The 12,432-nt window shown below is 39.3% G+C and overlaps 1 protein-coding gene across 1 annotated transcript in view; it reads right to left on the bottom strand.

The window, feature by feature from the left end:
* Positions 1-11,947, bottom strand: part of Myh15 (myosin heavy chain 15) — a 148,018-nt gene extending 136,071 nt beyond the window's left edge. The window contains exons 1-6 of the mRNA XM_021209387.2: positions 11,783-11,947; positions 7,811-7,917; positions 5,065-5,208; positions 1,832-1,988; positions 1,208-1,235; positions 224-317 (exon numbers count right to left, since the gene is read on the bottom strand). Of these exons, the coding sequence (XP_021065046.1) occupies positions 224-317; positions 1,208-1,235; positions 1,832-1,988; positions 5,065-5,208; positions 7,811-7,917; positions 11,783-11,867 (615 nt within the window). The 5' untranslated portion in view covers positions 11,868-11,947. The remainder of the gene's footprint in view (positions 1-223; positions 318-1,207; positions 1,236-1,831; positions 1,989-5,064; positions 5,209-7,810; positions 7,918-11,782) is intronic.
* Between the last annotated feature and the right edge of the window lie 485 nt (positions 11,948-12,432).

Genomic DNA, 12,432 nt, shown 5'->3' with positions numbered 1-12,432 from the left:
ATATATATATATATATATTCTCAAATAGTATGGCAGAAAAAATTTCTTTTCTTAAATTGCAGGATCAGATATTCTGTCACAGAATGAGAAAAGTAATTACTACAATTTTGCTAATTGTTTTATGGTTCTTTCCTCCTCTGTAGTCCCCATACTGGTCAGGGGAAAGTTTCCATGTCTCCGTAGATGAGGCCAACTCACCTTTCATGGTTTTATGGACACTTACCAGCTTTTTCTTAGGCTCACTTATGGCTGCCATGGTGGCAAAATACTGAATGATCATTTTGGTGTTCACTGTCTTCCCAGAACCAGATTCTCCTCTGTGATTTGAAATTGAAAATAGTTAACTGCTTCTGAAAATCAATGAATGGACAAATAAAATGGACATTAGCTAATTCTGATCATACCCAGCCTCCTTTCTTAGAAAATGACTTGCCAACCATTGCACCAGGAAGCTGTGCCTTAGTTTTCTCCTTTCCCTTCAACAATCAACTACATTCGCTCAAGCCTGCCTTTAGGTACATGAAATTCAGAAGCCAGTAATTGCTATTTGAAAAGAGCAAAGATTTGAATTTTAACTAGCCACTTAGCTCTAAGATTCTAAAACTTATCATTCCCTTTAAGATAACAGAAACCAACAGAGAGTCAATAACACAACATCTCATTACCCCTTGAGTCTCAGTCACCTGCCCACAATAACGTGCCCACTTGGAGTTCTTTCCATCAAAATGAACCCTCAATAAGGTATCCTGAAGGCTTCACCCTCTTTTATTATCCTCCAAAGATGCATTATGTATTACTATATGTACTGTGCCATGCCTACTCAAATCAGTAAGTTATCTGTTTCATGGGCATACTCTATGGACATTCAGCCTCTCTGCTTAATTAGTGAGCATAGAGACCATTGAAGTTGATTATTTGCAAGACTGAAGGGCTCTTCCCTGAGAAGGAACTAAACTAGTGTGTACAATACGGTTTTTAAGGAGTCTCTTTAAATGATGGAGGCAGAATTCCTAATATCATATTTATAGAACTCTCCGAAGCAGTATGGCTATTGCAGAGTATCTTTTCCTACCTGAAATGCATTTTTTATCTAAAGATTAAACAAGTCAAATTTGACAAACTTAAGTTTTACTCTTAGTGAAATATAAGTATCCATTTCCAATGAAACTTCACATAGGGCAAAATGAAAATTGAAACAAACACTTACGTGAAGACTATAGACTGGTTCTCCCCATCTACAAAAAAAAAGGAGGAAAATGCTGGGATAGGTTTATGCTTGAAGCTTATGTACTGGCATGAAATTATTAACTTAGAAAAAAGGAGAAGGATCTTTTTCATCCATACTTACAAACCCCTCATTTAAAAAATACAGTATAAAACAGATATCCCTATTTTACTAGTCTTATGAACATATTAATTCTAGGCCTATTTCCTAGCTCTAAATATAAGGAGTAACTAACTAATGGTTGGCATTGTTAGCCTTTTAAGAATCATCACATAGTGACAGCTATAGAAAGGCTCCTGCGTCAGACCATACAGTAGATGCTTGGTGTAATGAGAGCAGACATCTGCAGGGGGCATTATCTGGGCCATCCTCCAGCCCCAGCACTACAAATGCATTCTTTCACTCTGAAGTACAAGCTAATTGTCCCTCTAACCATAGGAGGCCCATACTATGTTGCCTGCATTTTATCTGGAAGGAAACAGAGGCTTCAAGAGATGAGGCAGCTGTGAGGCCATGCTCTGTCACAATACCTAAGTGTCCTTCAGTGACATGTAGAAAACTTGGATTAGAGATTCTCCCTTTTCATTCTGTAGGGCATCTACTTACTGCGAAGCATATCCTGAAAGGCATGACTAGCCACAGCAAAGATGTGAGGGGGAGCCTCGGATCGCCTCTTCCTTTTATAGGCAGCCATGACCTCTTTTTGATACACAGGGAGCCACTTGTAAGGGTTTATAGCCACACAGAAGAGACCTGAATATGTCTGAGGAGAGATCAGAGTGGATTTCAGAAAATAGGTTAGCAACACTCCCAGGTTTGTCAGGGCTTCCCTGTCATGTAATGCTGGCTTGACTATTTCCTTGTAAGGGACCATGGACGATGAGAGATTTGAATTTTTGTGAAGAAGTGATTTCTAAAAGAAGCCAACAGATCTGGGTTAAGCCGACATCAAGACCTCGTACTGCCTCTCGATCTCTGGGAGATGAACTAACTGCTAAAACATCTGACACATGTAAGTCTCTTCTTTAAAAGATTTTTATTTTTATGTGTATGAGCATTTGCCTGCATGCGTGCATGATGTGTATACATATGTGCCTGGTGCCAGCAGAGGCCAAAAGAGTATACTAGATTTCCTTAAGCTGGAGGTATAGATGGCGGTGAGCTTCCATATTGTTACTGGAAACCAAACCTGGCTCTTCTGCAAAATCCACAAGTGTTCTTCACCTCTGAGCCATTTCTCTAGCTCTCACATACACCTCTTGAAGAGAGACTGAGGAAAAACCAATACAATGAATACCAGTAGCCATAAGAAGTCTGAAATACAAGAAAGCCTTTTCTTCTAGCGCTTTCACAAGAAGTACAACACCAGTGCTTTCACTTTATTTGAGATGAATGTCCTTCAGGACTGTATGTGACCTGATACTGCTTTAAAGTACCCAGGAGAGAAGTCCAGAGGGCCAGGAGAATTAGTGGGGAAATGCAGCTGGGGGTGGGGTTGGGGAACCTCTAGAAAGTCCCAGAGACCCAGGATGTGAGAGGCTCCCCAGGACTCAATGGGGGTGACCTTAGCCAAAATGCCCAACAGTGCAGAGATGGAGCCTGAAGAGACCACCTCCAGTAGGTAGACAGGCTCTCCAGTAGAAGGATGGGGCCACCCACACATCTTCAAAATTTTTGACCCAGAATTTTTTTCTATCTAAAGGAAATGAAGGGACAAAAAAATGGAGCAGACCCAGTGACCAGCCCAACTTAGGATCCATTCCATGCTCAGGCACCAAACTCTGACACTATTACTGACCCCATGTTGTGCTTGCAGACAGGAGCCTAAATGTTCTCTGAAAGGCTCCACCAGCAGCTGACCGAGTCAAATTCAGGCACTTACAGCCAAGCATTGGACTGATGTTGGGGACCCCTGTGGTAGAGTTAGGGGAAGGATTGGAGGAGCTGAAGGAGATGGCAACCGCATAGGAAGAACAACAGTATCAACTAGTCTGGACCCCTCTGAGCTCCCAGAGACTAAGCCTTCAACCAAAGAGCATACATGGGCTTGTCTGTGGCCACTGGCACATGTGTAGCAGAGGAATGCCTTGTCTGGTCTCAGTGAGAGAGGATGGGGCTAATTCTGTAAAGACTTCATGCCCCAGGGAAGGGGATGTTGGTGGGAAGTGAGGTGGGGATGGGTAGGTGGGAGGGGGGGTGAGGGGTGGGGGAAGCACCCTCTAAGAGACAAAGGAAAAGGGGATTGGATGAAGAACTCTGGGAGGGACCAGAAAAGGGGCAACATTTAAAATATAAATAAAGTGAGTTAATAATAATAATAATAATAATAATAATAATAATAATAATAATAATAATAAAAACACTTTTAAAAGTACCCATTCAGTGTCAATTTTGTTGAGAGACAAATCCTCAGAGAAACTGAAACAGTCTTCTGGTAAGTCAGATAGTTGAAGACTAGGATGGTTGCCTGTCACAGTCTAAGATTCTTATGGCCACTACCTCAGTCTTTTCTCAGTGTTGCTTCTAATGCATAGGTTTGGAAAAAAGAGGAGGAGTCAATATCAGGAACTTAATGACTAGAGAAACTCATTGGTTTCCCAAGTACTGGTGAATTACCTGCTCTACTTAATTTTTTAAGTGCAATCCTTCAACTTTTATGTGTAGTCAAATATTAATAACCCATTTTCTTATAGAAAGGTAACATCAAGGAGTTTAGCAAGACTGGAAACATGGAGAGAAGAGAAAGCCATCTTCACCTGGGACTGCATAGACTTTCTCAGCAGCATGGACAAGCTGTCATTAAAGAAGATAGTCCCATCTTCTCCTAGGGGCTTGCTGTAGTGTCCTTCTAAGAACAAGTGTCTTTCACAGTGTCAGGTCAAGCTTTTGGACCTCCATGCATAAAACAGTAGGTATATACACATGAATACAAATTCAAGTCCATATTTAACAAATTCTCCTGTGTATCTGGATGTACCCGTATTCCAGGCCCATAAATGGAGCATTTTTTATCTTTTGTTTGTTTGTTTGTTTGCTTGTTTGCTTGTTTGTTTTCTGAGAAAACATCTCTCTACATAGCCCTAGCTGTCTGGAAATTCACAATGTGGACTAGAGTGGGCAGAAATTCACAACGACCCATCAGCCTTTACCCCTCAAGTGCCAGGATTAAAATGTGTACCACCACACCCAGCCTTTTTAGGTTTTTCATTAACTGATTTATTAAACAAGGGTTCGTTGAGCACTGAATAGGAAAATCAAGCATTTCTTCAAAGAGCACATATGGCAACAACTGTGACATGGATGCAAGAAATTTAGCTGTTGTTTCCTGAAAACTCTGACACAGAATGACATGGAAGATGCCCAATGACTATCTAGCTATCTCTAGACAGACAGGAATGTGAGCATGTGCTATATGTTTATCCATTCCTAGTGCTAGCATATTTGTGTAAGAATACACAAGTGTCAAGTATATGAATACAAGCATGTCCTGGTTTTATCCTTGTACAAAACTACATTGGAAGAGCAACATCTGAAATATATTTTCCTCCAGAAAAAATTTTGGTAGACTACATCACCTTTACTAATAAGTAACTAAGCTGTCATGTGGACAGTACCCTATCAGGTTCTAAGCTTCATACTTTCAATTTAATGTGGCATTCTCTGAGAAATGGCATGCATGTTGACAAGATGAAAATAAAGAATAGGTTGAGACAGTGACTTCTGAATGAATATTTATATGAGAATATTATAACTAAATGTAAAATATCACTGAAGGAAGTTGAGGCAGCTAATGCAAGTTCCAACCTGAGATTTTTTTCTGGTAGAGTCTATATACATACATAGATCATCCAATGGTCATATCGCCTCCTCAGGGTGTGCAGTACAGATGCTTCATTGAGGTAAAGCAGCATTGACAGATCTTCTATCATTTCAAGCTCTGCAGGGTTCATCTGTTGAAGTTTGTCCTCCTTAATTCTCATACTCTGAAAAGAACAGAAAAAGAAAGAGTATGGTCTTAACAATGTGTGGTAGCACACACCTTTAATCCCAGTACTGCAGAGGCAGAGGCAAGAGGAGTTTCTATGAATTCAAGGCCAGCCTGGTCTACATAGTTTTAGTGAGCCCAGGATAACCAGGTCTACGTAAAGAGATCTGGTCCAAACACACAAGCAAAGATCTATTCTTCTATCTCCCCTATGAATATATGTTTGTTTATGCTTTGGAAAAGACTATTCAAAGTAGACAAATAACCATGCACCTTATGGTTTTCAAGGCTATTACACATTGAATCCTTAGTGTTTCCCTAAAGACACATATGCTAAATACGCACTACTATAGAGAGGTTGTAAAACCTTTAAAAATTGTGGCCTATAGAGAGGCTCTTAGGTGATTGAGAACATGCCCTTGTAGAGTTGTAGGTACTGAAGGTATTGTAGGGCCCCAGCTCCTACGCACACTCTTTTGTCTACAGACCATACAGTGATAGGTTTATGACTGTGGATGCTCTCATAATGTACTGCCCTGGTCCTGCCCCTCCCCCCCACCAAGTGACTCCTACTATAGAACTAGTACATTTTAAACTGTATTCCAGATCAGAACCTTAGGAACATGTAAAGGATGCCACAGTTTGGAATATAGTTTGGGAACCTCCCCCAGTAGTACATATTTTGGAAATTTGATTTACAGGAGGGCAAAACAGAGAGTTAGTAGGGGACACAGAAGAGGTCCAACCTAAAGCAAATTTGTTTAGGACACTGGGATTCTGCACTTGGGTGGACTTAGGTAGTAGTTCTCTTCTGGCTCTCAGTTCTCAAGAAAAAATTGCTTTAAAAAATACATTTGGGGGCTGGTAAGATGGCTCAGTGGGTAAGAGCACCCGACTGTTCTTCCGAAGGTCCAGAGTTCAAATCCCAGCAACCACATGGTGGCTCACAACCATCCATAACAAGCTCTGATGCCCTCTTCTGGAGTGTCTGGAGACAACTACAGTGTACTTGCATATAATAAATAAATAAATCTTTAAAAAATAAAAATAAAAATAAAAAATACATTTGGTTGGCCATTTCCTCAGTCTCTGTTCCATACCCTGTGACTGTGTTTCTTGCGTGGCCTCAATGGGAGAAGAAGCATCTAGCAGTGCAGAGACTTGAAGTGCCAGGCAGGGGATATGGTGGAGAGGGGAACCCACTCTCTCAGAGGAGGAAGGGAGGGGGAGAGGGAAGGATTGTGGAAGCTATGAGTGGGAAGGAGTCAGTGAGCAGAATGTAAAGTGAGTGTGTAAAGACAAACATAAAATTAAGAAAATGAAATGAAAAGAAAGGGAGAAAGAAAGAAAGGGAGAAAGAAAGAAGGAAAGAAAGAAAGAAAGAAAGAAAGAAAGAAAGAAAGAAAGAAAGAAAGAAAGAAAGAAAGGAGAGAAAGAGAAAGAGAAAGAAAGAAAGAAAGAAAGAAAGAAAGAAAGAAAGAAAGAAAGAAAGAAAGAAAGAAAGAAAGAAAGAAAGAAAGAAAGAAAGACAGACATTTGGCCAGTCACCAGCTTCTTTGTTCCATAACTTGCTATGTGATGACTCTCTTACTCATGCACTCCTATTATTTAGTTGCCACCTTCCATTAAGATTCTCAGCACAGCTAAGCTTACACTGAGAACATGTTTAAAATTGTAAATAATTAAACTCATGTGATGGTTTAAAAAGAAAAAATGAAGAAGGCTTTTTTGAAGAATTAGTCTCTGGCTAGCAGCACTATTGAGAGGTAATTTGGTCATGAGAGTATCACTTCACCAGAACATTGCTCTCTTGATGAGTTCTGAGATGGTCGTACTATAGCTAGTAGAGCCTAGCTTAGAAACATGTGAATATGAATATATGACTTGAAAGCATATGCATTCTCTCTGTGCTATATGTCTCTATTTCTCTTTGCTTCCTGGGTGTTGCAAGGTAAACAGCTTTCCTCTGCCATCTAAACCTTTATTTAGCCTAACTGGACATTACATAGCTCTTGGTTATTCTGATATGATGTCATTCTATTAAAATCGCACATCTTTTTTTCTAATTAAAAAAAAAAACATTTTGAAGGTACTAGAAACTAAACTTAAGTCTTCATGCATGGTAGGCAAGCGCTCCATCCCCACTCTGCCTTTTCCTTGATGATGCACACAGATAGATTCAGATAGATTCAGCACTTGGGAAACAGAAGGATCATATCATGAGCATGAGGTCATTCTGGAAAACATAGAGTGACACTGGGTATCCAGAAAAAATACGCAGCAGAAGTTACTGGGAGGGAGGAAGGGAGAAGGAAAGAAGAAATGGAAGGGCGCAGAGGAAAAAGCAGGAACTTGAAATATTAACAAAACATGCAGAAACAATTGTGATGTCCAGAGTTTATATTTTTCACAATAACCACCATACTTAGATTCATTTGATGTCCTTGATGGTAAGGGCAAGAGTACATGAGTGAGGTCTCCAAGGTGTATCAGCTGCATCCCTTCCTCTAGCTAGGTGTGTAGTATTAGAGAAGGATGTACTTAGCAACTTGACTAGGAAGAGAGCACAGACTGCCCTAGGAGGAAAAGGCTGGCTTTACCTCTCCATCTCTAGTCTCTACAATTACTTGTCCATCATCTCCGCTTTCTTTAACCTCAGCCTCAATATAAGCATTCTTCCCATCAGGAACCCAGCATTTCTTCTTCCCTAGAGAGAAAAGATGGGTTATAACTACAGCACTCAGGGGCATCTCCAATGGTCGTTTTCATACCAGTGTAGTCTTGCTTCTACTAAGTCTTGGAGCGATCGATATAAAACACACACACACACACACACACACACACACACACATATATATATGCCAGCCTCATGGGCCCTTAGGTTATAAGGAAACTGTCTACCTAATTCACCTTCCCCATCCTACCACAACACTAGACCCCTGGATATTCTCCTGGTCATTCTATTCTTTCCCAGATCCCCTCAAAAGGCTCATTCAAAAATGATCTATTTATATCTGTGGAAAACTGTATGTTAATGGATTTGTCCTTAAGGGTTTTTATACATTATATTTAAATCTTTGAATGAAAGTCTGTTAAGAGAAGGACATGCAACATTGAATAGATTGAAGGAGAATATCCATTATTTTGTTATATAATAAAATTGATTTATATTTCCCATCATATATTATTTTTCCTTCTGCTGTCCCCGTAGCCAATGCTTTATTGCTAAGTAAAGAAGTCTTTTATAGAAGTAACCCATAAAATACTCCAGGTGAAATAGGTTAGAAGTTCAATGAATACAAGAAAAAGTTTCTCTAGGTTCATTTAAATACTTACCAAATTGGTGTCCACCTTGGGCAATTTGCCATTTAAGATGAATAGGAAATGTGTTCTTCAAATCAAATGAGTCTTAGCATTCTATATGAGAGTTCCTCAGCCAAATAGGAAAAGGGGGGAGGGGGGAGCATTGATGAAAAATCACATTCGACCATGATGCTAACAGGAGTGACAACTAGGTTACTACCACCACCTCTAAAATATGAGTTACCAATGTTCCAGGTACTGTAGTGCTGCAGGGTAGGTGGCCTTTACCAGATGCTTTCCTGAAAGGTGGGCTGTGGGTCACGCTGATGAGAGTGTACAAAGAGGAAATGGACTGGGCACCACTCTCCTCTGCTCCCTCCATTCTTGTCTCTGCATAGAAACGCATTGCTCACTATTTTCCTACTGTGGTAATTTACAATGCACTAGTTTCTGCCTTTCCCTAACTACAAACAATTCTCCCCTGAAAACTGCGCGATAAGCAGATGTGATAATCCTTTGTAACTCAGTTCTCATTGCCTCTCCGCTTTTCTATGCTTTTGAATACTGTTTTTTGTGTTGTACTTATTATTTTGCTCCTTTTTGTACAATCACTGATGTTCTTATGTTAGCATGTGAAAATATATTTGATTTTTAAAATTACTTCCTTAGCATATTAAAGGCTATGTATTTCAAAACATATTATTACTTAAAAGAAATTTGATGATTCTCTCTCTCTCTCTCTCTCTCTCTCTCTCTCTCTCTCTCTCTCTCTCTCTCTCCTGTTACTGTTTTTCTCTGGCACTTCCTGTCTGTCTGTCTATCTGTCTGTCTGTCTGTCTGTCTGTCTGTCTCTGAACTTGGGAAGAAGAATAGGACTTGTGCACAGTGTTAACATTGCCATAGCTAACTGTGAGCAGTGATTAGACTGATGACTCTAAAAATCAAATTACCATCCTCCTAAATTAGTTTTACTCCATTATTTCCTGATTCCTTTAACAAGTGCTTAGCTTCTCTATTCTCTCCCGTGTTTCTCTCAATAGGGCTCACCTACCACCCCATATTGGGCTCTTTGTTTCATCATTCAGGAAACAGTGGGAGTGAAGAATTTTCAGAAGTCTTTCCCAGAGACACAGTCCGTAGCAGCAACTTTACTTTTTAAAAAAATACAGTAGATGAAATGAGTTAACTTTTAATTATTTCTGCCCATCAATAATGCAGACACCAGGTACAGATGTCACTGCATTTGAATTAAGTCATCTAGACTTTAGTACCGGTCTTGCTACTAAGGAGTTGTCTAGCAACCATTTCACCTTATGGAGTCTTGGTTTTCTCATCTATAAATGAAGGATATTCTCCCAAAATTATTTCCTTTGGGCTAACCATCTCTAATTATAGATTTCATATAATATGAAGATGGTCAACATTTAATTGAAAAAAATTGAGATGTATAAAAAAATTTAAAACGCTAAAACCAACCATAAAGAAGCTCAGAAGTGACCAGTGTTGTTTCTCTGTATCATTTCTTATGGGTCTCTGTTCTATGGTATGACAGAAAGTTAGGGTTAGATTATATTCAAGCTTATAGTCATCTTCAATGGAAACTTAGCCTCTTTTAGGATAAAATCATTGGTTTGGCTTTGGAGTGTAGTTCTTTTTATATTCGCCTTGAAAACCATTGGTCTTCCTCCCTATCATCCAGCACTCCTGGTTTTCTTTTCTGGGTATCATTACACTATTTTAAGCTTATTTCCAAGCTTATAGCACTATTTGGTCCTAACAGCAATGAAGGAAAGTAGGCAAGACACGTGGTTTTGTTTAATCTAACTTTGGCGGGTGAATAAAAGAAGGCTCAGTAAAGCAAGATGCTTTATTCTACTGATAAAGTAATAGATGATCACAAACATGGAATTGAAATCCAAGTTGGCCAAATACTCATTATTAAATTGTTTCCATTTGGCCTGAGTTCTAAATACAAACCCTGCTGTCACCTAGCCCAGAGAGATGAAGAACTTTTGGTAATTTTTAAAAAATCTTTTTGCTGCCAGTGAATGTCTACAAAGAAGGATTATATGTTTAAAATTTTATCAAGATTATATTGATTGCTCTATTTTAAGCACTCATTTATAGTGTTGACTCTATAGATGAAATTATTGCTACTGTGTTGGCCAAACTTTGATTTTTTTTTTCTCCCTGGCAGCACTATTACCATCTCGTCTTAGGTGCCTAACTGCCTGTGAAATGCCTCTGCATGGCCACTTCTGAACACTTTGGGGAGTATTCTGTTATTCTATTTGATCTGAAGGATTATAATTAGCTACTCTGAAATGCAATCACACTAATGAAATATAAGGACAGGAAGCTAGGAGCTGACTCAGGGATGGTAGGTCTGTGATGGAAATACAATTTCCTTCATAATTGGCTTGTATTATAATTGGTCACATTAAAGTCTAATGTTGACTAATTCTGGGTACCAGAACAATGTTCAGTTTTTATTGTGCACTGTTAAATAATTTTGGAATTAAGACATGTAGGTGACCTGATGCCAAACCACACTGTGAATCTGACTTCCAAATCTCCAATTAGCTGAAATTTAGAGAATGAGCATGCAACCCAGAAATATAAAAAAGAATGAGGGTGAAGGTTAAATTTATTTGGAAATTTTAATGTAGAACTTGGCCTTTTTATTTGAAGCGAAATCCTCATTAACCTTTGGCCTTGCTTGAAGCACAAAGAAATTGTGAATTCCAGTGTCAGTCTCCTAACTGACCTTTCCTTTACTTTGGCTAAGAAACCCTGCTGACCTGTGCCAAAAGGCCAGGTTCCAACAGCAGGAATGTCTGCAGACATAGACAAGCTCTCACCTCCAGCCTTGCTGCCAAACATCATTTCCTTCCTTCTTCATAGTGTACAAAGAAGTCAACTTTCAGCCAAACCACAGACCTCTCACTGCTAAAATATGTGCTCACTGATAATTAATATGTTTCTAAGGAAGCCTTGACTTATGGCAGCTCCTAGAAGAGACTACTAGTCTCGGGGCTACATAAATGTGTGGGCCTGGAATTCCTCCCAGCTACTTTTCTTATTCTTAGAAATTTCTCTTACCTGCCTGGACAATTTGATGTCTTCAGTTGTTTCTAGATTCATAGCAATGGCACACCATTTAAATAGGTTACTCCCCAGAACTGATGGTTCATAGCAATCAGGTAAATAGTTCTGCCATCTTGAAGTAATAATATGAACTCAAGGCAACAGCTTCCACCAAGTCTTACCATCAAAGGCTGGTGGCTGGAACAGGGGGTCAGCTTTATTTCTTCTGAGGAAGGCTGTGGCATCTCCAAACTCAGACAGATCCATTCTTCTTAAAATATTCACTGGGGGATGATGGAGGACAGGGTAATGTAGGACTGCAGGTAATGTGAAAGGGTTTGTTCTGCAAAAAGATATGAGGAGAAAAAGAATGGAGGTACTCGTTCTAAAATGATTAATCATTCATTATATACCAAAGAATGCTTCTTCTATGTCTGTGTCATGGCACAACTGAACTCAAGAACATCTAACTCCATCAAAGGCAGGTCATTCATTAAGCATTGAAGGCTCAGTGCCTAGGGTCAAACATTCTTTCAGGAACCTATGAAAATGTATCACTTTAAATGTCAGAAGAAAAATATAAATGAAATATTGATGACATATAATAATCATGGCCCAGCTTTTCTTTGTCTTTATACCAAAAAAATTTCAAAATCAAATTTTAATAGTTTTGTAGAGGAAATGCCTCAAGAATGACAAAAGTTTCTGAGTCTGATAGAGGTCAAATTATAACCTTGGGCCACAGAATTCTGACTTAGGCAAGGGGCCTAAAAATTGGTGAAATTGACAAATGTCAAGTTGCAGACAATAGACCTCTTGATATGAATGGAGG

Source organism: Mus pahari, chromosome 12 (genome assembly GCF_900095145.1).
Source record: "Mus pahari chromosome 12, PAHARI_EIJ_v1.1, whole genome shotgun sequence".
In the NCBI taxonomy this organism is placed as follows: Eukaryota; Metazoa; Chordata; class Mammalia; order Rodentia; family Muridae; genus Mus; species Mus pahari.
Note: the sequence above shows the minus strand (reverse complement) of the source record. Positions and strands in the feature narration are given on the sequence as shown.